Here is a 26,497-nt window from a genome sequence, read left to right on the forward strand (position 1 = left end):
AGAACCATTGAAATGGTCTTAGCTTGGTTTAAAGTTTTAAGTTGAGTAGGTTCAAGCGAAAATTTAGTTTCCAGACAATGCTGGGTTCCCAAGCTAAAAAGAAAATGAAATCATTAAATTCTAAGGGTGAAACTTTTGTTCAAATCCTGATTCACCGATTCAAATCCTCGAAAAATTTTTGAACCGGCGGTAGGCAGGTCAGCGACTTAGCTCATATTCATAAAATTCGGTTCCTGATGAAATGATTTATTTCAGGTAGTTATGGCACACTCCCCTCTGAGAATGTTTAATGAGTTCCACAACAAACATGTTCTTGTAACAGGACAGGGACCAGTTGAGTTCATTGCTCGAAATCTTGGATTTAAAAAGGTAAATATTAGATTTTTATTTTTATAAAATTGTCGTACAAGACACTCTACAATCAAATAGCGATCAATCAACAGTGTCTAACCTGAAGAGTAAATAAGTTGTGATAACAATCTATGATTGTCAAGCTACTGTCCGCCTAGCTTGTGATTTTCCTACTTGCGCCCAATTAGACTGTTACTGACAAGCTAGCATGTTTCCGACCTTAACTACCGTCAACCTAACTAGCGACCGATTAGCTAGTCGGGGTTTATCAGCCAGTTGATAAAAGATTTTTTAGCTATTTTTCACATCGAAGATGCAGTTTCTCAAGAGAAGTTATTATTTGAATTCAGATTTTGATCTAATACAGTTAAGAGAAGAATTTTTCATAATTCAAATCATTAAAATAAAATATTTTGAGAAAAAGTGAACATTGTTAAAAGTACATATTTGACGAGGATAAATCAGAAAACTTTTTAATTGTTACAGGTGACAACGATGGATCAACTCCGCCATGCTTTCCCTGCTCTAGACGCCGTAGATCATAAACGTAGACGCGCAGCAGCTTGCGCTTTCGAGAAATATTTCCCTAGAATAGAAGCTGTAGTTCTCTTCGGGGAGCCGGTCAGGTGGGAGACATCACTCCAGGTTAATACATTAGTATAATACTTTCAGACCCTCACCCCCACCACCTTCTCCTTCATACTCTATCAAGAATCTAAGCCAAGACCTCAAGTTTTAGAATTTAACTGTCAACCCCTCTGGCCCTCCCTTTCCCAGTACAACTGAGTGGCAAATTGTACAACTTGTAAGTTTTATAAATTATACGCTAGACGAACTAATAAAATTATTACAAATATGTGAATCCACTAGGCACAAATATGGGCACTCAAACAAGAAAACACTCAGTAACAATTAAAGGGGGGGGGGAGGGGCAAAAATGCAACAACAAAAAACCACAAGGGCAAAAGCATAGCTTGGAGTAATGGATTAAGAAAAGACCAAAATAGCGTTGGTCAATATAGCCGAGGTGTATATTTTCCTAAAAATCATCCCCCCTTTTCATTTCCAATATTTAATTTTTCAGTATCTTCTAATATTTAAACCCCTGCTAATTAGTGAAATCAGCAATGTGTGTTTGTGTGGGGGGGGGGGGGTTATGAAAGGTACACTATGATAAGCCTAGAATAGTTTTGTTATCCTGAAACTCTTTTTTAGCTTCTCATAGATGTTCTTCTCTCTGACGGTCAACCATCCGCAGCTCCAGAAAAAATCGTCTACCCTCATCTACCCATCCTGGCCTGCAACATGGATCTCCAGTGGATGGCCGAGGCCGTAATGCCGAGGTTTGGACACGGAGCATTTCTTCTCTGTTTAGAAAATTTATATAAAAAGGTAAGATCAATCTTAATTAATCAAAAATACCAGAGATTATAGAAGCGCAAAAATGACTGACCACATTTTGGAAATGGCAAGACTACCACTGACCGCTATTCAGTGATAATTGTTTCAGAAAAAATATTGCTAAAATGAGGTTACCTTTGATGAATGCCGCAAACTATTTCTAAGTTCAAAGACGACTTTGAAGTCCTAAATTTGAATTGGCAGGACTAGGGCTATTTTTTATTATCGTTTCATTAATCATATTTTTAAAATTAGATTGTAAAGTCGTCTCTTTAATTGTAAATAAATTCCAGGAATTTCTGATTATGACTGTATGAAGCTGGGAACTAAAAACTTCAGACAAACTTTAAAACTTATATTTTTAGAATCTCACTTTTAAAAGACCAGTTTTCTGAAAGCTGAATGAAACTCATCTACATATCTTTTCATTCTCATCTTCAAGAACTTTGTTTAACGTTGGCACTAAGAAGATAGAAATTGAGTAAATTATCAATGAATTGACCCGAAATGGTATCAATTAGTATACTAATTACCCGTTTCCAGGTAACTGGGCATGAATTGGTGTACACAGCGTTAGTTGGAAAACCAAGTGAAATCACATACAGGAAAAGAAATCAACAATTTATCCCCCCTTGTCCAAGATCTTGTTAAAGGGACTGAACGCGTAATTTCACGTGACCCTCCTCGCAAAGATGGCAATGTCCGATTCATAACGGTACCCTTAAAGGTTTGTCTGTTTATGTATTAATTAGAATGTTTGTAATTTGGGAAACTGATCTTTTTTAATTGTGGTTTCTCTCCAACGGTGATCTGCATATTTCTACTGCAGGAAAACCGATTATAAGAAGTAAACAATTTAAAAGACGACAATATTTTCCACATTTTGGATCAGATAATGATTTCAAGGGTATCGTTGTGAATCGGGCATTGCCATTTTTGCATGGAGGGTCACGTGAAATTACACTCACACAATCCCCTCAAGCTATTCCTGTGAAGCAACATTGCATCAGTTATGCATAAATAATAGAATAAATAAGATTCCGGTTCTTTTGATATCATCAGATGCGTATATAGGGTGGGTCACTATTGGGACTTGGTCCCCCTCCCCCCTAACCTGGATCAATGAAATCTATGGTTTCCCGTATTTTGGGCCACAATGGATGCTTAGCCCCCTGGAAAGGAAAAATCTAAGACTCCCCCCCCTTGACAAAAGCCTGACTACGCCCCTGGATATCATTCCAAGATTCAACTGGTTGGTTTCTAGGCACAGTGAGCACGTTCTGCAGGAGCAAGCGTTGAAAATAGGATTAAAGAAGCCGGTTCGGCATATTTATTGTATCGGAGACAACATCTGTACAGATATATTCGGAGCTAATCTATACAATAAATATCTACAGAGAGCTAGGGATACAGAGATTATATCTCAGGTTCAAGCTCAGGTTCATTTCACATTTTTTCTTTAGTTTCATTTTTTTCTTTTTCTATCCTGGGTACACTTATCCTTTTTCTATCCTGGGTACACTAATCCTTTTTCTATCCTGGGTACACTAATCCTTTTTCTATCCTGGGTACACTAATCCTTGTTCTATCCTGGGTACACTTATCCTTTTTTACTATGTTCTCTTCGATGAAAAAAAATTGAATCCGAACCTTATTTCCAATCTTTTGTTAATTATTTCACCTAGGATTTGATCTTTTCAATTAATTAATGAACATGGAATCAAGGTTAAAGTTCGGGATACTTATCCCCAAGAACAAGATTCTGGGTGGTAATTATCCCCAATAACCCCATTATATTTACACCCCTGTCTCAGATCCTTCCCTTAATCTTTTGCACCGAGGGAGAAATGCCTGTTGGTGTCAAGAAGTACTATTTTTGGTTTTTCTGTATTGAAACACAATTATCGGGCATTTCTAGAACCTACTCTAGACAAAAAATAAAATTTTTTGGTTTCTTCTATTTTTAAATTATGTTATTCACAGGATCCAAAACATTGTTTAAATCATGAGTATTTTATGGCAATTCTGTTACTTTTTTTCTTGAAGAATCTCTTTGCTTCCTATATAGTGCAAAGTGGGACAGGGTAAAACCTTAAACAGGGGTGTATTTTTCCCCAGAAGCTTTATGGTTTAATTCCCTGAGTTGGGGAAAATAAATGATGTTTGGGGGAAATAAATGATGTTTGGGGGAAATAAATGATGTTTGGGGGAAATAAATGAAGTTTTGGATAAAAAGTATCAAAAATAATAAAAAAAAAACTTGCCGTTTGATGTCCAATTTTTCAATTTTTTCAAAATCCTCAGAAATCCTAATTCTGAAAAATATGCACCCTTTACCTCATATTACTTTAAGCCTATTGTCTTAGGTCCCCACCTGCTAAACTGTAAAATTTAAATCATATTCTTTAAATATTTTCTAATTCTAGAATATTGGTCACAACTCCCGTAGTATAGACAACCTTCTGGGTACAGAGGGAGAACTCAAGGGAGCAACCTCGTGCTATTCAATCCTAGTGGAGACAGGTACAAGTCCTTTTCAGAATATAATTTCCTTTCAATTTTGTCCAATTGTTATCTTAATTTCTTTCTAACTATCCATAACTCGGGGGTGTAAATGTATTTTTTAAATTTTTTTTGGGGGTGGGATAACAAGTTTTTTCTATTTATGATTTAACGGGGGAAAATTTTTATGATGAGGGGGGAGTGAAAATAAATATCCCTGCGGTAAAACAATAACTCTAATTAAGTAAATAATTTCAGGCGTATTCTCCCGAACCGGGGGATCTAATGTAAGTTTGGATCATTCTCCTCGAGATTTCTTGCCAGTAGAAAACAGCTACCAGGAGCCAACCTTCTCTACTGAAAACGTCCTTGGAGCCGTTGATCTCATCTTTGAGATGGAAAATTACAAGAAAAATGATCAATAAGCTGTTCTCCCGTCCTTCTCCTCAATACATAGTGAAGTGAAAACCTAGAACCTTATAAATATTAGACTTGTGTTTCTAGCTTCTATTAGGATTCAGACAAAAAAGATAAAATCTACAGCTGATTAAATGAATATATGTTAAAGGGTCTGCTGACGTAATTTCAAGTGAACCTCCATGTCCGATTCACAGCGGTACCTTTAAAAGCTTTGCATGATCAAGAATGAATGAGTTGCCATGTTTCCACTTTAAAACTTGACTATTTTAAACAGTGGTTTCTCCATTGAAGTGACTCGCGAATTTATTCTAGAGAAATAAGAGGATGAAAATACTCAGAATTAACCCCTTTTACTCTTGTAAAACAACGATATCTTCCACATTATTGACCAAAGTAAGGCTTAAAGAGTACCGTTGTAAATCGGACATGCCCTTTTTACATAAACCCACTTTAGTATGAACTGATACAATACTCTAATTTATCCTTCAACATTATATTCATAATTTTATGTATTTGATTTGTTTATCGGATATACTGCTCTTAACTCCCATAGTATAAGTTATTATAGGATCTAAAAATCGAATTCACAAAACTCTAGATTTTGAAACATACATCACCCAACCAGGGCGGATTTATAATCCAGGTTAAATCAATTCTATAAACTACAGTGAAACCCTTAATAACGAATACATCGAATGAATTCATCAAATGTCGTATTCTTCACTTTCTGATAATGGAATGTTGCAGATATTTAGTTTTTTAATTAAATGATTATATGGAACTCTTTAAAACTGTTCCTGCATATTCATGGATATTTATTTATTTTCCCAAATACTGAAATTTACGTAATATAGTATAAAACTCGTTGAAAAATTGTCAAGACGACATTTGATAAATTCTTCCGATGTATTCATTATTAAAGGTTTCACTGTATAAAACATCACTTAGATACCCAACTTAATTTAAACCATTGTGTTGGATGCTCTTTACTCTACGCTTTCATCTCAATATACACTGTGGGCACTTTAAATTTAAGGATCAATGCGTAGGATAATTCATTCAGTTATTCCTCCAGGAAACGATTATCAGGCCGGATATAGAATAAAGATTAGATTAATCTACGGATTAACAAAAGATCAAGCATTGATCTCGATATTCACAATACAAGAGTTCCCATCTCAGGACGCACTACACTCGGTTATTATAGGATTTATGATCCTGACTTTAAAACATCACCCAACAACTAAACTTAATTTGAACCAAGAGCATAATTCATATCACTCATTTATCGTTTATCGTAACGTTAGATATTGCTCAGCATAGTTCAGTATTTCGGCCTTATTTCAATTTTCTAAACAACGTTTTCTTGGTTTTCTGAATACTTTGTTCAGTTTACTAAACACTCAAGTTTTCTGAGCGTTAAAATGTTTTTGATAACTGTATTGAACAAATTGTTCAGTTTTCTAATCATCATATTTTAATTTTCTGATCATCTTGTTTTAACTTTCTGATCATCTTGTTTTAACTTTCTGATCATCTGTTTTAGTTTTCTGAACAAATTGCATAGTTTTCTGATTTTCTTATTTTTGCCTTTTGAAACTTGCCAGTTTTCGGCTCTTGTTTTAGTTTTCTAAACTACTTGTTCAGTTTTCTGATTAAATTGCTCAGTTTTCTTATCATCTTATTTTAGTTTTCATAACAATTTGTTCTGTTTTATGATCATCTTGTTTTAGTTTTCTGGACATTTTGTTCAGATTTCAACAAATTTCATTATATTTAAATTGAGGTTTATATTTTAAACATGGCGGATTATTCCAACTTAAGTTCAGCTCTCCAAACAATTCGTTTAATCCTCAATTCCTGCCTCACTGCTCACTATTAGTTACATTATTTTAGCACTGGTTTAAAGCTTAGGAACACATTAGGAAGACATTTTTTTGAAGGAAATCTTATTTTAACGAGCATAATACAGATTTTTGCTCAGATCGGTTCTTATTTTTATTAAGATTTATTTTCATATTTATCTTTTACATTGTTGAGTATACTCAATTATATGAAGTAATATGTACATATATTTATATAAATTAATTGACTCAGTTCTGAATGAATTTGCAACCACTATGTTAAAATTCACGTCAGTAAATGTCTTTTTGTCTATTGTACTGTTTTAGTGTTCTAACTAAAAGTTACATGAAATATGATAAAGTTGTTGAAGATAATATCTGAAGATTTTGAATAATGCAACCGTGAAGGAAGACGAAATTAGGTTAAATTATACGAAGTAACTCTTATCCTTAAATTTTTTCCCTCTTAAGGGACTGTTAAGGAAAAATGAAAGGGGGTATAGACTGAAACCTAAGCATTTTAAAAGTTGATCAAGACCCATAAGAGTTCTATCTGATGAACCTGTCTCAAAAAATTGATAATAAACTTTGTCAAATTTATGCTAAAATCTCTCTCTCTATATATATATAATATATAATTGTCTATATAAATAGTAGTTTAATAAAAGGTTTCAGCAAATACGCAACCAATCTAAAAACGACGATATCCCAGAGAAGCCTAAGTAACTTTGGTTCGCTCCTGTTATTTTTTGAAAATAATACTTATTAATTTTTAATAGATATAATTGATAGCATTATTTATACGTCCGTATCACGCGACCAAAACTCCCACCAATGGTAGTGCAGTATACTGGCCACGTGATACAGACGAAGACACGTGACAATAATACTGCACTGCCATTGGTAGGAGTTCTGGTCACGCGATACGGACGTAATAATTATATTATCAAATATATCTATTAATAATGAAAATGATTAAATTCAAATAATAATTGGAGCAAACAGAAGTTACTTAGGCTTCTCTGGGATATCGTAGTTTTCAGATTAGTTGCATATTTGCTGAATATGATCTGTTTAAATCTACGATTTTTATACAAAATTTTATGTGTATAAATTTTCGTATAAATTTGACACAGTTGTAAATCAATTTCTCGAGACAGGAACATCAGATAGAACTCTTATGGGTCTCTATCAACTCCTAACACGCGTAGGTTTCAGCCTATACCCTCTTTCATTTTTCCGTTACAGTCTGTCTTAAGTATCACTTTTTATTTAGTCTCAAAATCGTTATTTCTTCTTCCTATATGTTGTTTCATTTTAATGACTATTAATCCCATTCTTAAAAAATAAAATAAATATGTATTAACAAAACTTACATTCATAAAAAATTTCTTATACAGTGATGTTCTGAATAACCCGGAATAGTATAAATTAAATAATAACTTTAAAGTCGTCTAGACCTGAGAAATAGTTTGCGGCATTTAACATAGGTAACTTGATTTTAGCAATATATTTTTATGAAACAATCACAGAATAGCCCCATGTCCTGCCATTTCCAAAATGTGGTCTGCCATGTTTTGGTCTTTCATTATTACCGGAGAAATGAAAGATTTCGTTCAAAATGAGACATTTTTATGTTTTTTTTCAATAAATTAAATTTAAACCAAAATCTTTATATCTGAAAAAAATGGCTATTTTGTGAATATTATTTTTTTGAAAAAATATTGCTAAAATCAAGTTACCTATAATAAATGCCGCAAACTTTTTCTAAGGTCAAAGACGACATTGAAGTTATTAATCAATTTTTATTATTCCGGTGTAGCGTTACATCCAGACCGGGCGTTGTATTTGGTCCGGGTAGTGTTGCATGTGAAATCATGTACAAAATTGATAGGAGGGGAAGGGAGGGGGGTCAAAAAATCATATATTAGGAAATTACTGCTGGTTATGTATAAAATTGACAGAACGGGGGGAAACAAAAAATTGTAACAATTTCAATAACAATGATAATGTGCATGCTTTGGGTCCGTCAAAGTAAACAATTTTTGGACCCCCCCCCCCCCGTTCTATCAATTTTGTACATAACCAGCGGTAATTTCCTAATATACGATTTTTGACCCGCCCCCTTTCCTCCTCCTATCAATTTTGTACATGGATTTCACCCGGGCCTTGTTTAACGTGACACCGGGTTATTTAGAACATCATGCACTGTATCATAAAAATGTAGCTCAAAGCTCGTGTTCTCCTGAATAACTTAAAGTAGAATATGTACTTTTCTAGCATATATTTTACTTAAATACTAGTGTACTCCAGATTGTACTGCTCTGATATCCAAGGTATGTATTCGGATACTCGGGTAAATACTGTAGGAAATCCACCCAGAGCACACCTGCAATATTCCCATTTATACAGAAAATTAATCAATCAATCAAAAAATCACTATATAAATGTTCAAATGCTTTAAAAGGAAATATAACTATAAGCGTAACTTCAAGTGACCCTCCATGAAAAAATAGCAATGCCCGATTTACAACAGTACCATTAAAACCTTAATTTGATCAAAAATGTGGAAGATACCGTCGTTTTTCTGACTTGTTAAGTGTATAATTCTGATACTTTCTCAATTGCTTCTTATAAGCAAGAAATACACAAATCACTTAATCAGATAACCCGAAAATGAAAATAACCAATGAAAAGAAACAATAACATGGATATTCAATTCATACTTGATTTGACAAAGCTTGTAAGGGTACCGTTGTAAATCGGGCATTGTCATCTTTAAATGGAGGGTCACGTGAAACTACACGTGTGTGAAACCACAAAATAATGAATTAATATTATTTGATTTCGATAAATAATTGTAAAATAACTAGTTTGGCTCGTCAATATAAAGTTCCAGATAGGACTTCACTGTACTGTACTGTACACATTCGCTTTTAAGACTCGACTGAAGACTTGTAATGTTATTTTAGTCTTCTGAAAAATCAGCCTAGAGTTATTTCAAAGTTGGGGGGTTAATTGTTCTCAACAAATAAAAATATGATCTTGTAGATAAAATAGTATTTAACTTTTCTGTGTAGTGAGTGTAGTTTGTATGAATTACCATTAATATTTATTCCCCTAGAGGGTTAAACTAACGGGACTAAAAACCTATGCAAAATATTAGAACTCTTAATCCTGTCATATGACGCGTTAAACTGTTTCTTCTCATCTGTCTTCATTTAAAATAAACTCCATGTATTCTAGAAATTTCAAATATTTGGTAAATTCTTCAGACTAATTGTCAGCGCTGCACAAGCTTGAAGCACATGACTAGTCTAACATTACAATCGTTAAAACAAGAAAATACTTAAAACAATTAAGAATGTTTTTGATTTTTGTGCATTTATTAATCATTTTATACTTGTATTGAATTTACTAAACCTACCCTCTACTCCAGTAATAAACTATACCTAACCTCTACTCTGCAGAAATAAACTATACCTACTCTCTACTCCAGTAATAAACTATACCTACCCTCTGCTCCAGTAATAAACTAAACCTACCCTCTACTCCAGTAATAAAATAAACCTACCCTCGACTCCAGTAAAAACTAAACCTACCCTCTACTCTAGTAATAAACCAAACCTGCCCTAAAATCCAGTAATAAACTAAAACTACCCTCTATTCCAGTTATTAACTATACCGACCCTCTTCTCCAGTAATAAACTATAGCTACCCTGTACTCCAGTAATAAACCAAACCTACCCTCTACTCTAGTAATAAACTAAACATACCCTCTACTCTAGTAATAAACTATACCTACCCTCTTCTCCAGTAATAAACTATATACCTACCCTGTACTCCAGTAGTAAACTAAACCTACCCTCTACTCCAGTAATAAACTAAACATACCCTCTACTCCAGCTGGTGATTCCAACGATAGTCCAAGGTTCATCATCCGAATACCTGGCAACCAGTGCACTTCCACTATCACCCTTCACATAATTAAGAATTATGATATTTCACATTTTGTTTAACTTGACAATGATATAACCCAAAAAGAGTATCCTGCAATTTTGAACATATTTTCTCTAATAATCGAGACCTCGTGTGTACTTCCACAAAAGCGTTAATTTTATGTTCATATTCATAATTGCGTTTCATTTCTTGTTCTTGTACAGTGTACATATCAACTTGTATGTATGTACTTCACAGTATTGATGTACCTGACAAGCCCCCTCTCCCTGGTTTCCTCCTGCACATATCTGAGTATCTGCTAGATGACATGTCTGTACTGCAACCCGTACTAGGATATTTAATCCTACACTGCAAACCTATATATATTTATAAAACTATTTTTTTTTGATTTTGGTGATGGATACGAATTGTTTGAAAGAAGTTTAAAATTAAGGCTATTGAGTTATTATACCTGAGAGCAAACTTCTCTGCTCACTACTGGCAGTCGGATTTTTTTTAGAACCTACAAATGGTGGATTGAATGCATGGAATGAAAGTCTGATAACCTAGTTTGGTACGTAAAATGGCATACTAGAAAAACGCTATATAGATAAAACGCTGCACTCATAAAACGCTACAAGATAAAATATAAAACGCTAGTAAAGAAAAAACGCTACTGTATGAAAATATCGTAATTTTAGGTTTGAACTTTAGATTGGATGATAAATTGTATTTCTTATACATATAAGGGAAGGGAAGGGTAACGGAGCATGAGTTTTTAAAGAAAAACATTAAAGGTTCTAAAACAACATTCTAACTACTTTTGTTTAGTATTTTTCCTAATTTGACACCTCAAGGATGCTTTTTTACTATGCCAAAGGTGGTCACGTGTTAAAAAAGATGAACTTGCAAAATTCTACTCCAAAAACAGTAAGGAACCAAAGTTTGGCAATTTTGTTCGCCTGCATAGTAAAAATTGCTGATATTCCTTAAGAGGAATAAAAAATTTACATAAGGGTTGCAATTTTATTGACATTAAAAATGTCGTAAGTTTACAAACAATTGATGATTTACGTTGAAAACTAAAACCTTCAGCTTAATTTAAAATGTGGAATATGTTGAACGTCAAAGTTAGAACAACTAATTAAGCATAAGGTTATAATGATTCAAGAAAAAGTTTATCTCAAAACATCCAATCCCGTATACCCACCAGTTGAATATTATGTCTGATTTCTGATTTCATTTCTACAGTCTGTTAAAAGAAAGGGAGAATACAGAAGATGAATATGCAGTAGAAACATTAACGTAAAATGTGCAATGTTGAGCAGTTAATGTGAACTAACAACTTTAATGTAAGATTTGTTTTCTCTGTATGTAAATATACTTTGTCCGTACTGTATGTGACATAAATATATTTATATATATTTGCCAAATTGTAAAAATATATTACGCATAAGAAGTTAATTTAGTCTTAATCTTAAATAGCTTTCTTGACTACAATGATTTAATTAGATATATATTTGCAGCATATTGACATTTTAAAAGATTTTTATAAATAAATGTGTATAATAAGTTTTTTATATTTTTAATTTTTATATGTAGTTGCATGGTTAATTCGACAAAAATTTAAATAAATGTTTACAAATTCTATTATGAACTTATTAACTTGCAAACATAAAGTGAAAAGAGTAGCGTTTTTTCTTCACTGGCGTTTTTCTGGGTACACCGTAAAATGTACGTATCAATTGTATAATTTATTGGAGCAATGTACATTAGATTGAGTCATTATTTTCAAAAAAACAATGTAAAATGCAGGCTCCAATAAATAATTATTAAATGATAAAATTTATTAAGAGAATGAAGTGTGCTTGCTACTAGATTCCCATGCTTACCTGCGACACCATGCCGTTCGGCCATTTTGTTCTCCCCCAGCCTGAGAGGAGACCTGTGCTGTCTGTACAGTGTACAATGTCAAGGCTTAGGTTCAAAACCGGTTTTTTGTCAATAATTTTTAATGTTCAGAAATTTTATAATTCAAATATTTTTATGAAAAAGTAAAGTATGTATTTTTTCATAAGGACAAGATTTCTTACATATAATGTTGACAGCATTCATGGCATTTTAAAAATATTATTTCGGATATTTACTTTCTTTTTGAGACTGTGTCTGGAGAAAAATATTACTTACATACAAAGAATCTGTTATCTTTACTATATCACAATACAATACATACTTAATTTTGATAAAAGGCTGTTTATTTTTATCATTTAAAATAGCAATTTTACAAAAGGCTGATTATTTTTCCTTTATTTACCTGTATGAACATCTCCGACATGTGGAACACAAACAGGATAGATAACTCCACTGATTTAGTTCAGTTTTTTAAAAATGTTAACAGAAAATTTTTTTGTGAAAATTATGCTGCTTTCAGTGGATAAAAACTTAAACGCAATTATTAATTTTTTCTTGGTTTAAAGTTCTGACAAATATTCTATTTATTTTTGATTAGTCTTAGCGCACAAATGCTTTTAGGGAGTTATTGTTCACTAAAATAATCAACCTAGAGCAGGGAAGTTTATTCTTCACTTTAATCACAGCAATATCATTTAAATATCTAGAAAATATCATTCAAATATCTAGAAAATATCTGTTGAATATCTAGAAAATATCATTCAAATATCTAGAAAATATCCTTGTAATTTCTAGAAAATATCATTTAAATATCTAGAAAGAAATCATTGAAATATCTAAAAAATTATTTGAATATATGAAATATCATTTAATATCTAGAAATATCATTCAAATATGTAACCTGAATAGTTTAGGTCCTTCTTGGTCGAATGAGTATGCTGGATCTCTGTATTCAGGATGAATAATTATCTCAGAAACATCCATTCGAACCTCATTCCTGGTATAAATTGTTCATTAAATTGTCTTTAATGACGTTATTTTTTAATTAGACCTTGATTTTCTGGGGCTCAACTATGCTATGGAACCAATTAAACTAAATTGATCTTTTGAATTTAAATTTGAAAGGATGTTTTCCTAAGAAGCAAACAGTTTTTAAATGTTATTATCATATTATTTAATACCTAAACAAATCTGACTTGGATTTTCTTTCCTTTAAATACAGGCTTTCAAACATTTAAACTTATGTCACTAAAAATATTTGTTTTATTCACTAAAACCCCGGGTATATATATCAACTATATGCGAATGCATCGACTTGAATTCAACAATTTGTATTGACGCTACGCTCTTAATTTAGTTAAAGACGGTTTTAAACATTTTCTCCTGAAAACCGCAACAGATCGAATCAAAATTAGTAGCAATCAACATCGAATTCAATTCGATATCAGCCTATGCCTCCTTTTATTTTTCGCGACCACTCTCTTTAAACATTCAAATATTACGTTAAACTAAAGTGAATTGAACGTAAGAATAATATCTGATATGTTCTCAATTATTAAAGCTCTGTGAAGAGGAATAAAAATGTATTTCTAATTTCTAATATGTTACTGTTATGTATGTTACTGTTATGTATGTTACTGGATAATTTTGCTTTTCTCATACTTCTGCGTAAAATGAAAACTAGGGACGCTACGAGGTCACAATGTTGCATTTTAAACCTTCTCCTGATATACTTATTGACCTGTCTAGCGGTGAGGGTTCCTTTAACAGCATATTGTGTGCTCCACATGCAATTCTAATACTTGATGGATCATCTATACCCTGACCAAATAAATACATATTTTTATAATCTAACAAAACTCTTGAATAATTTTTTTAAGGAGGGGGTACAAGAACAGGGTTTCCAGCGAAAACGGTGAAACATTTCGCGAAATTTTCGCATTTTTGGGGGAAAAACACATTTTCGCCGAAAATTTCGCATTATTTCGTTTGCTCGAGAAAAATGCAAACATTTTCGCTTTTTTGCGAAATTACGCTTTAATCTATTTCGCGAAAAAAATGATAAAATTGCGCAAAAAATAAGGAAGCGAAATTATTAATTATTATATAACAAAACTTCTAATGCTGAGCGCTCAGAGCAGAGAATTCCACAAATATTTCGTGGATTTTTTTGGGAAATTATTTTCCGCAAAATTTCGCATTTTTTTGTCATTTTTTCTATTAATTCATTTTCACGAAAAAATGCGAAGTTTTGCGAAAAAGTTTGCGTAATACGAACGAAAATTTTCGCATTTCTTAATAGGGTGGGTTATTTTTTCTGCGGTGAGATTCATGTTATTGTGGGTCAAACATGATTTATTTAAACTGGCTCAAAAATTTGAGTTTTGTCTAAAATAGTGAGAACCAGAAAATTCTGGAATAGAAAAACTTTAAACAGCCCAATAGAAATGAAACACAACAATTGTGCAGCTTAAACAGACCAATTTGACAAGTGATTTAAATATGTATTTGTATTTTGTACCACTATTTGCTTAGTAACAAAATTATTTACGTATAGGTATTGCTATAATGCCGTCAACCTATTCCAAAGTTTGATAGTTCAATTACTGTACATGATTATTATATGACCTGTACACAATGTGCTGCTGTAACAAGAACTACGGGATTACAGTTAAGAAGAGCGGCTCCGCAACCCCTCCAACGATTATCAGATCTATAAAACAAAAAACAATTATTCACGTCTTTTTCTTAGTATCTTCTGTCTTTAAGAATGTTATCTTTACTTGCTGATTCTAATTACGACTTAGAAACAATAGGTTCTACAGTTTTTTTTATTACTGCTGTATTTAAACTGACCATTAAGTAGAGACGGTTTTTTTAATTTAACATAAATTTGTTTGCTTTTAGTCTTTTTGCAGGATTGATATATATTGCCTGATCAGTTAAGGTACTAGGCAGAATGGAGATCACTTATTTCCTACTGTTTTGGGGGAAAATTAAATGAAAATTAAGCTTCTAATTTCAATATATATTATTTGTCGTATATATACCCAACAAACCTAAGAATAGCACACATCCATGGTATTTCATTTTCTACCGCTTCATGTCCGCCAATAATCCTGCTGATGGACTGCCGACCACAGTTTGTATAGTTATGAAGAGAGAAGGAAGGAGAATGATACCTACCAGCAGGAAGAGGACAGCAGGGAGGTCCGTCTGTTGAGGATTTTAACTCCTTCACAAACAAAATAATATGATTTTAAGAAGAAAAGTAGGTTTAGGAAAGTGAGGGCGAAAAAATGATTAAATAAATCTTTTCATTATTCGGAGAAGTTTAAGTAAGGGATTAAAAAAAGCTCAGATCCACCTTACGCCAGTTCTAAAGTTTTCTTTGATACATTTAAAAAACATTCTAACTAATTTTGCTTTTTTGTGAAAACTAATCACGAATATAAGCTAGAAAAAGGATTGTAAGAAGGCTTGGATCTAAAGACGGATAGGTTAAAGAGAAGGATAGGATCTGGAGAAAAATTGGGTAAAGAGAATGATAGGATCTGGAGAAAGATTGGGTAAAGAGAATTGGATAGGAAAAAGATTGGGTAAAGAGAAGGATAGGATCAGGAGAAAGATTGGGTAAAGAGAAGGATAGGATCTGGAGCAAGATTGGTTAAAGAAAATTGAATAGGATCTTGAGAAAGATTGGTTAAAGAGAATTGAATAGGATCTTGAGAAAGATTGGTTAAAGAGAAGTATAGGATCTTGAGAAAGATCGGTTAAAGAGAAGGATAGAATCTTGAGAAAGATCGGTTAAAGAGAAGGAAAAGATCTTGAGAAAGATCGGTTAAAGAGAAGGATAGGATCTGGAGAAAGATCGGTTAAAGAGAAGGATATGATCTAGAGAATGATCAGTTAAAGAGAAGGATATGATCTGGAGAAAGATCAGTTAAAGAGAAGGATAGGATCGGGAGAAAGATTTGGTTTAGAGAATGATAAGTCTGAAGAAAGATTGGGTTTAAGAGAAGGATAAGATCTGGAGAAAGATTTGTTAAAGAGAAGGATAAGATCTAGAGATAGATTGGTTAAAGAGAAGGATAGGATCTAGAGAAAGATTGGTTTGGAGAAGGATAAGATCTGGAGAAAGATTTGTTAAAGAGAAGGATAAGATCTAGAGAAAGATTGGTTAAAGAGAAGGATAGGATCTTAAGAAAGATTGGTTTAAGAGAAGGATAAGATCTCGAGAAAGATTTGTTAAAGAGAAGGATAAGAACTGGAGAAAGATTTGTTAAAGAGAAGGATAGGATCTAGAGAAAGATTGGTTTAAGAGAAGGATAATATCTGGAGAAAGATTTGTTAAAGAGAAGGATAAGAACTGGAGAAAGATTGGTTCAAGAGAAGGATAAGATCTGGAGAAAAATTGGTTAAAGAGCTAGGATAGGATCTAGAGAAAGATTTGTTTAAGAGAAGGATAAGATCTAGAGAAAGATTTGTTAAAGAGAAGGATAAGATCTAGAGAAAGATGGATTACCGCAGTATCACAGGGTTTACAGTGTTTGTAAAGAGAATATGAAAGTTTCTCTTCTTCTAGGTAATTATTCTCTCCTAGGTTCTACAAATATAAAAGGTATTATTCAAAGGCTTACATTTTTATATCTCGAATTTGACCCAAGATGATTTAGCCTGATCAATCTCTTTAGAGAATTGATCATATTTTAGATAATATTGATCTGACCTGATCATATTGTTGATAATGTTGATCTTGATCTACGTAGTAACTATAATAATCTGAATACTCCCTGTACTCCTCTCCCCCTGGATCCTCCTCCAGAAATATCCCGGATTCAGAAGATCTGGAACAGATTCGCATCGTTCTTAAAGGGACTGTAAAAGAAAAGTGAAAGGTGGTATAGGCTGAAACCAGAGATTCTCAGGAGTTGAACGATTCCTATCTGATGTTCCTGTCTCGAGAAATTGACATAAAACTGTGTCAACGTTATACCAAAACGTATATATATAAGATATACGTCCGTATCACGTGACCAGAACTACCTTTAATCTTTGTGAAGAAACAATCTCAAGAACTGACGAGGGTCAACCGAGACCGAAATATATTTTCAATAAATGTGGAACTAACATCTACTTTTTTTACTCTACAGAGGTTTGGTCCATCACCATCACCGAATTTTAAAACTACCTCTAATGGCAGTGCAGTATACTGGTCACGTAATGCAGTCGGAGACACGTGACAATAATACTGCACGACCATTAGTTGGAGTTCTGGTGACATGTTCCGAACGCATAAATAATAATATCAATTATATCTATTAAAGATAAAAAATTATTGCATTCAAATAATAATAGGAGCAAACTTGAGTTTCTCAGGCTCCTTTGGAATATCGTTGTTTTCAGATTGGTTACGTATTTGTTGAATATAATCTGTTGAATACTATGAACCTTATACAAAATCTTACAAATATACGTTTTGGTATAATTTTTACACAGTTTTATGTCAAGTTCTCGAGACAGGAGCATCAGATAGAACTCTTATAGGTATCGATCGATCAACTCATGAGATGCTCAGGTTTTAGCCCATACCCCCTTTTATTTTTCCTTTACTGTCCCTTTAAATTTAGGCAACAGTTGAAAAATATTATCATTTAAACCTTACAAACTATCATCATCATTATTAGTACCTATAGTCTCTACTATTACATGAAGATGATCTTGGAAGAAGGCTAATGAAGAGAAGAGGCATACAGAATCCCTGAATAAGTTTTCGAAAATAAAAATAATCATGTTTTCAATTTATTGAAGTTCTTCAAAGATAAATCTTTTACGTATTCACAAGATTCATATGAGTTCAGGAATTGGATATTTCAAGTTTAATCTTCCTGTTATTTGCATTACATTTACATTTACAACGGTTTTTACGATCAGAAATGAACAAACTATTTCTGGTTTTTAACTTTAAACAAAGATTTTTTTTAAATTGTTTTATTCCATTTCACATTTTTTTTTTTCTCACAGATTTCTGGTTAAAATAAACTGAAAATTTTTTTAGACTTAACCACTGTTATGCTAGAAAACATGATTGATCCGATAAAGGTTTAAAGGTTTGCAATCGACCCTGCCCCTTTTTTTAATAAAGGGAACAGCTGCAATCTCTTTAACATTTTTATTAGATTTTAGTATATTTAATCAAATAGAATTTTCTTTGGAAACTGTTCAACGAACTTTTTATACAAATCTAAATAAAAACAACTATTAATTGTTATTCAGATTTATTAACAGGTTACCGTCACGATATGATACCTTAGAAAACCTTTTAGACTCAAGATTGAGATGCATAACCTTTTTTGGTTTAATATATTGACAGATAAAATACGTACTACATTTCTTTATGACTTTAAACAAAATTTAGAAAATTCAGTTTACTAATCGCTAGATTGTAACCTTCCAAAGATCGGAAAATTGTCGAAAACTTGATTTTTTTTCAAATGATTGAATGAAATAATAATTTTTATTTTTGGCAATTACATTACGTATGTACCTGAACACTGGACTAATGTTTATTTTATCTATAAATATAAAGTAGTGATCTCTGTTTGTTTGTATTTCTAATTATAATTCATGAACCCTAAGTTTTAATTGGGGAATTGTAATTTTATTGGGTTGCCTTTAATAGCAAAAGTTTTGTTTTCAGGCAAAGGTGGGTTCCAAACTAGATGGAAATAAAATGAAAACTGGAGAATTTACAAGAACATTGTTTTAAATAGACAGTATAAAATTTACAGTCTTCCTATTCCATGTGCAATAAGGGTGTATTTATGACATTATATGGAACTNGGGGGGGGGGTGATGCTATCTATTAAACATACATACGTCTGTTTTAGTTGATTTCACGCACATACAATTTTTGTGGTTACTTTAGAAAAATAAATCAAGCATTGAAATATAAATTTTTTTGCAATGCAATATTAAAATAAGATTGCTTACTTCTAGTTCTGAGTACAATTGAATTTACCGTCAGTTCATTCTTTACGTGAATCTAAAGCATTATTTAGCAGATTTGTAACCAAGCTAATAACTCAATTCCCTTTTAAGGCAAATCGGTCCAGGGGTTCCTGAGTTATGAACAAAGAAACAGAGATTACTACATAATATTTATACATAAATATACCAATATACCAATATATACATATAAATACCAACAATTCTGTTGATTAACCTTCTTATTTGTAAAAATGTCTATCTCTGCGTTAAAATACTGAAAATATTTCTAAAAGAAAAGAATGAAAACGAATCTAAATCCTGAAGTTTTAAACCTGAGAGTAACTATTCTTGAAGTAGAGCATTCTCAGACTAATTAATACTGACTGATTTCATCCTATCATTCATGGTAGGGGATTAATAGTTCTGTAAGAAGGGGGGAATAGACCTTAAAAGATTTGTCTGTTCAAGAAAGTATAAACTTAAACTTATTTTAAATTGTTGTTTCTCTGGAAAGTGACTAACGCATTTCTGCTTCAGAAACTAGGAATAAAATTGTTTTAATTGAACAATTTTTTAATTCAATTATTTATTTATCGGGCCGGGCCATCCCCTAAATGGAAGGTAACTTGAAACTGCAACGACATTCTCTTTATTACCAGGCCGATGATTTATCTTGATTTCAGAGAACCACTAAAGCTTTCACTGGTTCCGTTCGCGAAGTTTCTTTCTAATTTTACTTTTATTAAAAACAGCCCTTATCGACTAGATACGTTCTGACTAAAGTATTGTATGTATGTGTATAATAGTTTCAAAAAATGTTTATCATTAATAGAAATATAAAAGTTTAAAGTTTGATACTAACTTTTCTGTACTTTATCAGCTATTTTAATTCAGTTTCTAGCAACATGAAATTTAAAGGATTGTTATATACACTAAGCTTAAACCTGAAAATCGTAGAAAGCTCAGAAGGCAAATTTCCGAATTTAAGCTGGTAAATAGATTTATCAATAACTCGTGGTTCCAAACTTAATGGACTTAAATTTGATTCAAGTCCTGATTTAAACTTATTTTAATGCTATTAACTTGAGTGAAGAAAAAGTAGGGTTGAGCGTAGTGCAAGCAGGGTAGAGAGTAGAACAAGTAGGATTGAGTGTAGAACAAATATGGTAGAGTAGAATAAGTAGAGTTGAGAGCAAACAAAGTAGGGTTGAGAGTAGAACAAGTAGGATTGAGTGTAGAACAAGGGTAGACAGTAGAACAAGTATAGTTGAGAGCAAACAAAGTAGGGTTGAGAGTAGAACAAGTAGGATTGAGTGTAGAACAAGGGTAGACAGTAGAACAAGTAGAGTTGAGAGTAGACAAAGTAAGGTTGAGAGTAGTACAAGTAGGTTAGAGAGTAGAACAAGCAGGGTTGAGATTAGAACACGTAGAGTTGAGAGTAGAAAAAGTAGGGTTGAGAGTAGTACACGCAGCTAGGGTAGAGAGTAGAACAAGTAGGATTGAGTGTAGAACAAATATGGTAGAGAGTAGAACAAGTAGAGTTGAGAGAAGAAAAAGTAGGGTTGAAAGTAGTACAAGCAGGGTAAAGAGTAGAACAAGTAGGGTTGAGAGTAGAACAAGTAGGGTGGAGAGTAGACAGTAGGGTTGAGAGTAGAACAAGTAGGGTTTAGAGTAGAATAAGTAGGATTAAGTGTAGAACAAGTAGGATGGAGAGTATAACAAGTAGGTTTGAGTGTAGAATAAGTAGGGTTGAGAGTAGAACAAGTAGGATTGAGTATAGAACAAGTAGGGTTCATTGTAGAACAAGTAGGACCTGAATAACACAATAAGGGTCAAAATTAATTGTTAAAGACTAAAAACCGAGATTTTTAACGTATCAAACATGCATTATAGTTTATTAAGATAAGATATTTTGTTTGTTTTACATTATGCTTTCTTTGATAAGCTATTTGCACCAAAACAAAAATACTGGAGGTATAAGATGTAGAGATTTTAGTTAAACTATGAATACTAATAGCCAATACTTAATTTTAAAACAAGGAATGTACAGGATGTAAATGCCTGTAAAGATGAAGAAAAGCTCTTCAGTTTTCCCAAAAATTCGAAAAAAATCCAAAAAGCTTGAGGATGAGAACAAACAGCATCTCTTAACCTGGTCATATTTTATATATAACTAGCTGAAGAGCCCAGCGTTGCCCGTGGAAGAAAAAAAAATTTTGATAAAAAATTTTTTTAGCCTATAACACCACCCGGCCATCTATGAGTGTCCACAAAAAATTTAAACCCAATCAATACAGCCGTTTGGCCGGCTATACGTAACATATATATATACGAAGGTCTTGTTTAATTATATAGATTTCAACTAGTCTCCGGGTTTTTTTTGCTGCACGATGGTTCATTAGAATGATTAGTCTAATATAAGAAGGGAAAACAAAGCTTCTCAAATACAAAAAAAATATTAGAACCCTGTCATTTCACAAGACAGGATAGAAATAAAAATTCGTAAATAACTTGTTTCAGAAAGTACTAATTTTTTTCTTAAATTTGAAGAAAAAATAATCTTTTACACATAATATTGGTGACAAAAATAAGATTTTATGCCAATTTTCTCCCCTTTTTCTTCTTTCTTTCCTTTTTTGTTTCCTTCCTTTTCTTCTTTCATTTTTTTTGTCTCAGTTAGTGTGCAATCCCCCCTTCAGGTGTAAAAGGGGGGGGGGCGTACCCCCGTGCCATACGCCCCCCCTTGCTACGGGTTGAGTGTAGAACAATTGTAGTGTTAAGAGTAGAACATATAGGGTAAGTGTAGAAGTAAGGATCAGTCCAGAACATTTTACGGAAATGATTTCCGGCGAATTTCCGGTTGGAAGACTTGAAGTCATTGGGTGAAATGTCATTCTTGGAGAAATTCCTAGTGTAGGCTAAAGAGTCGTGGGCCCTCACACGACACGAGTCGTGTAAAAGTTGGTGTGGGGGGGGGTCCAACTTCTCAGATTAGAGTTTTAACTTTTAACAATATCATCATTTCCGCGTACATGAACTTCCTCTCAATATAATTGTGACAATTTTCATAAGATGTAAAAGCTATTCAACCAAAGAGTAGAGGAATATATAGATACAGGATATATAGGTACAGGATATATAGATACAGGATATATAGATACAGGAATATATAGATATAGGAATATATAGATACAGGAATATATAGATACAGGAATATATAGATACAGGAATATATAGATATACAGGATATATATACACAGGAATATATAGATACAGGAATATATAGATACAGGATATATAGATACAGGAATATATAGATAGAGGAATATATAGATACAGGTACAGGATATATAGATACAGGATATATAGATACAGGATATATAGATAGAGGAATATATAGATACAGGAATATATAGATACAGGAATATATAGATACAGGATATATAGGTACAGGATATATAGATACAGGATATATAGATACAGGATATATAGGTACAGGGATATATAGGTACAGGATATATAGATACAGGAATATAAAGATACAGGATATATAGGTACAGGATATATAGATACAGGATATATAGATACAGGAATATATAGATACAGGAATATATAGATACAGGATATATAGATACAGGAATATATAGATACAGGAATATATAGATACAGGATATATAGATACAGGAATATATAGATACAGGATATATAGATAAAGGAATATATAGATACAGGAATATATATATACAGGAATATATAGATATAGATACAGGAATACATAGATACAGGATATATAGATACAGGAATATATATACAGGAATATATAGATATAGGAATATATAGATACAGGAATATATAGAAAATTGTTAAATCTTATAAATCTTTCTTTCTTTAAAATTATGTGTGGATAAGAATGTACATTAAGCTGCAGAAATACACGAGTTTCAGAGAAAACAGGCATCTTATTAAAAACAAATAGCAATGACTAGAGAGGTCTGGAATTAACCTGCCAAAATAATTGAGAAGTGAAAACTATGATTCTATGGGGGGGGGTCAGCATGTACCGAAAAATGGCATACCCCCTCCCCCCTCCCCGCAAAAAAAGTAATTAAGTGAGTTAAAATCAAAAGCCAAGGCGTTGCGACGCTTCCAATTCCACCAAGTCTAAAAAATAAACCTAATTTCATAGCTGTCTGGATCTACGTGGGATTTGAAAAAGACGAAAATTTTGAAAGTATTGAATCCTAACGATTTACTTGTGTTTCTTCAGAATTTATCAATGAAAATGAAAGCGTGTGTTGGTAATAAATCAGTTTTATTGTTGAAAACTAAAGATGAAAAAATCAAATTCTACACGCGGTAACCCACAAAGAATGAGAATTTAGAGACAACACAGTAAGAAAATGGTTAACTCTAATTTATTACATTCTAAGTCCCCTGCAGCCTTAAAGGAAGTGTTCGCGAAAAATGAAAGGGGGTATAGACTTACGGCAAAAAATAAGCGCTTTTGATCGCTACTAATCTTACATCCATCTGTTTCGTCTATAATTGTTGAAAACGACTCATACCGAAGATCGAACGTAGCGTCCTTACAAATTCAGAAACATGCAACATTCAACTCGGATCGTATAAAAATCAATTCAATTCCAAACTAATTATTCAGATATTACAACCAATAATCATCGATAATTTTTCGACGCAATCGTATAAAGTTGATATTTCATAGTATTTTTTTTATCTGATAGTTACTTTTGAAAACATTTATTTCTGTTTCGAGGATTATTGATAAAGAAGACGACATTTTCATATTTTCCAGGAATGTTCGAAATTCCAGCGCCAGCGAAATATTATTATAAATAAACAAAATCAAAAATATTAGGAAATATTAACTATGTACGAATGCGTCGAAAAATAATTGATGACTCATGGTTGTCATTTCTGAATGATTTGTTTGATTAAATTGATTATTTTACGATCCGAGTTGAATGTTGCAACTTTCTAAATTTGCATGGACGCTTCGTTCTCCAGCATGAGTCTTATTTAACAATTTTCTCCTTATAGACGCAACAGATAGAAGTAAGGTTAGTGATCAAAAGTGCTTAATTTTCGCCGTAAGCCAATACCCCCTTTATTTTTTCGCGAACACTCCCTTTAAACTTGTTTCTATTTACCAAATAATCCATAAAAGATTCAGCGCAGTGTACTGAAGTAAAACTTCAGAAAGCCATATGTACAGAGTTCACAGAGTTCACAGAGTTAATCGAATTTAACTAATATTATGATCAAGCGTAACCATGAATCAATTTTAATTTTTTTTTCTTAGTGCGGATTTGAAATCACCGTATCCGCATCAAAATATAATGGTACAAAATATAATGGCTGTCTATAATTCTAAGACACGAACAATTCCTGAAAGTAAATTTTTTAAAAAAGTTTTTCCCACGAAATAATGAAATATTACAAAAACATTGTGGTCATTATTAATATTTTTTTCACTAAAAGCAATTATCATTTAATACATATGTTGTTTTATTTATTACTTTATATTTTCTATGGATTGCCTAAGAAACTAATCATAGCATTTAAAAGAAGTGTTTAAATATCGTCTTTTATCTTCACGATTTTCATGAATACATCTAATTAAAAATACAAGGTTGGTACTACTCTCGATGCGCTCCAATGTACGGAAAATGTCGTTTCCTAAGATAGACAGATAAAACCTCATATGACGTCACTGATTATAGAGACGAAAATGACGTCATATGAGGTTGTTCTAACTATCTAGGAGACGACATTTTCAGTAAATTGGAGCGCATGGAGAGTAACCTAACTTATTATACAACCTTGCAGTCAGACCTGCAGGGAACCATGCTTGAATGTAATTAAAAAGATTGCATTAATGCTGTACACACTGGTCCTATCATTGCATTATCCGAACCAGTACAAGGATTTCGTAATCGTACCGCACACTCATTTACTCGTACCAGCCCGTCTAGTGAACACCAGCCCGTGTTATGCTGGCTGAATAATTGTGCAGTCGTCTCTGAAGTCTCACCTTTTTTAGATAACACTACAAGTTGTTTTTGGCAGAAACAAAATGGAAAAACCAAATAAATTGACTAAAATCCATCAAAACCAAATAAATTGACTAAAAATCCATCAAAACCAAATAAATTGACTAAAAATCCATCAAAACCAAATAACTTGACTAAAAATCCATCAAAAGCAAAAAAATTGACTAAAAATTCATCAAAACCAAATAAGTTAACTAAAAATCCATCAAAACCAAATAAATTCATTAAAAATCATTAAAATAATGTAACAAGACAAAATAAAATCTTGATCTTAAAAAATGCTAAATTTTTTTTATAAAATGGTGTTTATTTCTTCTTGAGATTTTTTTTATGCCATATGAATATTTAAACAAAAAGTTTATGTGTATTTGTATGAATTATGGAAATGATGTTAATGAATTCTTGTACTTCAAGTCAGATCAAGAACAATATCCATAACCTTCTCTAGTACACACCTAGAACACATAACCTTTAGACGGGGGAGTCTACATCCAGGGAGGTTAAAATGTCCCCCTGCTGTTGGCTATGGTTTGTATGAAGATTGAAGATATACTAGAAAGCCAATGTGCTCTCGTACACGCCCCCACGCCATGCCATCAAAAGAGCTCCCTAGCATGTCATCGAAATTAACATTTACAAAAACAGAAATTCAGTAAAATACATTGGCCACATTTTTTTAAAATTCTCTTAATTCTGCCTTTACCACGTTCTAAACTTATCAAAAATGAGCAATAGCCTAAAATTTGTATCATTGTCATCATGTCATAAAATGTTCACTTTTCCCCATCCCTCCCCCCCAGCAGCGTTTACAGGGTTAATATACCTTGAAATCAAAGAAAAAGTGTTCAGTGTGGCACTTCTGTTTGAAACTTAAAACACATTTATCCAACCTGACACAAGTATCCTTATAAAACGTCCTTTTGTATTTGAAATATCATTTTTAAACCATGTGCTTTTTGCTTAGCAGTACAGGTCGGGGTAGTCGAGTCGTGCAATAAAACTCAAATTGCAGTTCGAAGCGTGAATCGATCATCCCTTCCGGAATTCTCGTCTCCTCCTTTCAGCCCC

At 32.6% G+C, this 26,497-nt stretch overlaps 2 protein-coding genes across 5 annotated transcripts in view; one reads left to right on the plus strand and one right to left on the minus strand.

Moving 5' to 3' along the window:
• LOC111695611 (haloacid dehalogenase-like hydrolase domain-containing 5) overlaps positions 1-5,339 on the plus strand; it is a 7,594-nt gene extending 2,255 nt beyond the window's left edge. Inside the window, exons 4-11 of one of the 4 annotated variants that reach the window (XR_002763904.1) lie at positions 256-369; positions 838-996; positions 1,567-1,743; positions 2,296-2,357; positions 3,017-3,191; positions 4,179-4,275; positions 4,513-4,843; positions 5,129-5,339. Coding sequence is in view for 2 of the 4 variants with exons in the window: in XM_023464988.1 (XP_023320756.1) it covers positions 256-369; positions 838-996; positions 1,567-1,743; positions 2,296-2,357; positions 3,017-3,191; positions 4,179-4,275; positions 4,513-4,679 (951 nt within the window). In the remaining 2 variants the exon portion in view is untranslated. Of the gene's footprint in view, positions 1-255; positions 370-837; positions 997-1,566; positions 1,744-2,295; positions 2,358-3,016; positions 3,192-4,178; positions 4,276-4,512 lie in introns of all 4 variants that reach the window. The other 3 variants (XR_002763905.1, XM_023464988.1, XM_023464989.1) reach the window with 3 other exon arrangements.
• Positions 5,340-8,783: 3,444 nt separating this feature from the next.
• Positions 8,784-19,719, minus strand: LOC111695621 (trypsin-1). Its single transcript, XM_023465003.1, has 15 exons — positions 19,691-19,719; positions 18,059-18,129; positions 17,098-17,215; positions 16,894-16,974; positions 15,428-15,603; positions 14,997-15,081; positions 14,110-14,189; positions 13,270-13,365; positions 13,018-13,071; positions 12,772-12,821; positions 12,350-12,411; positions 10,930-10,980; positions 10,727-10,834; positions 10,413-10,495; positions 8,784-8,907 (listed from the first exon to the last, which is right to left on the minus strand). The coding sequence occupies exons 2-15, from the start codon at positions 18,118-18,120 to the stop codon at positions 8,811-8,813; spliced, it is 1,203 nt and encodes a 400-aa protein (XP_023320771.1). The 5' UTR covers positions 18,121-18,129; positions 19,691-19,719; the 3' UTR covers positions 8,784-8,810.
• Positions 19,720-26,497: the final 6,778 nt, after the last annotated feature.

The sequence above is a fragment of the Eurytemora carolleeae genome, unplaced genomic scaffold, assembly GCF_000591075.1.
Source record: "Eurytemora carolleeae unplaced genomic scaffold, Eaff_2.0 scaffold224, whole genome shotgun sequence".
Taxonomy (NCBI): domain Eukaryota; kingdom Metazoa; phylum Arthropoda; class Copepoda; order Calanoida; family Temoridae; genus Eurytemora; species Eurytemora carolleeae.

Bases quoted from the DNA above. Each gene is read 5' to 3' on its own strand.
- LOC111695621 (XM_023465003.1), bottom strand. From the start codon at position 18,120: ATGCCTCTTCTCTTCATTAGCCTTCTTCCAAGATCATCTTCATGTAAT. The intron at 12,822-13,017 runs GTTGATTATTTT...GAACTAAATCAG, and splicing joins AATAAACTTCCCTGCTCTAG to TGGAGTTATCTATCCTGTTT. The intron at 10,496-10,726 runs GTACATCAATAC...AATTATGTGAAG, and splicing joins AGGGAGAGGGGGCTTGTCAG to GGTGATAGTGGAAGTGCACT.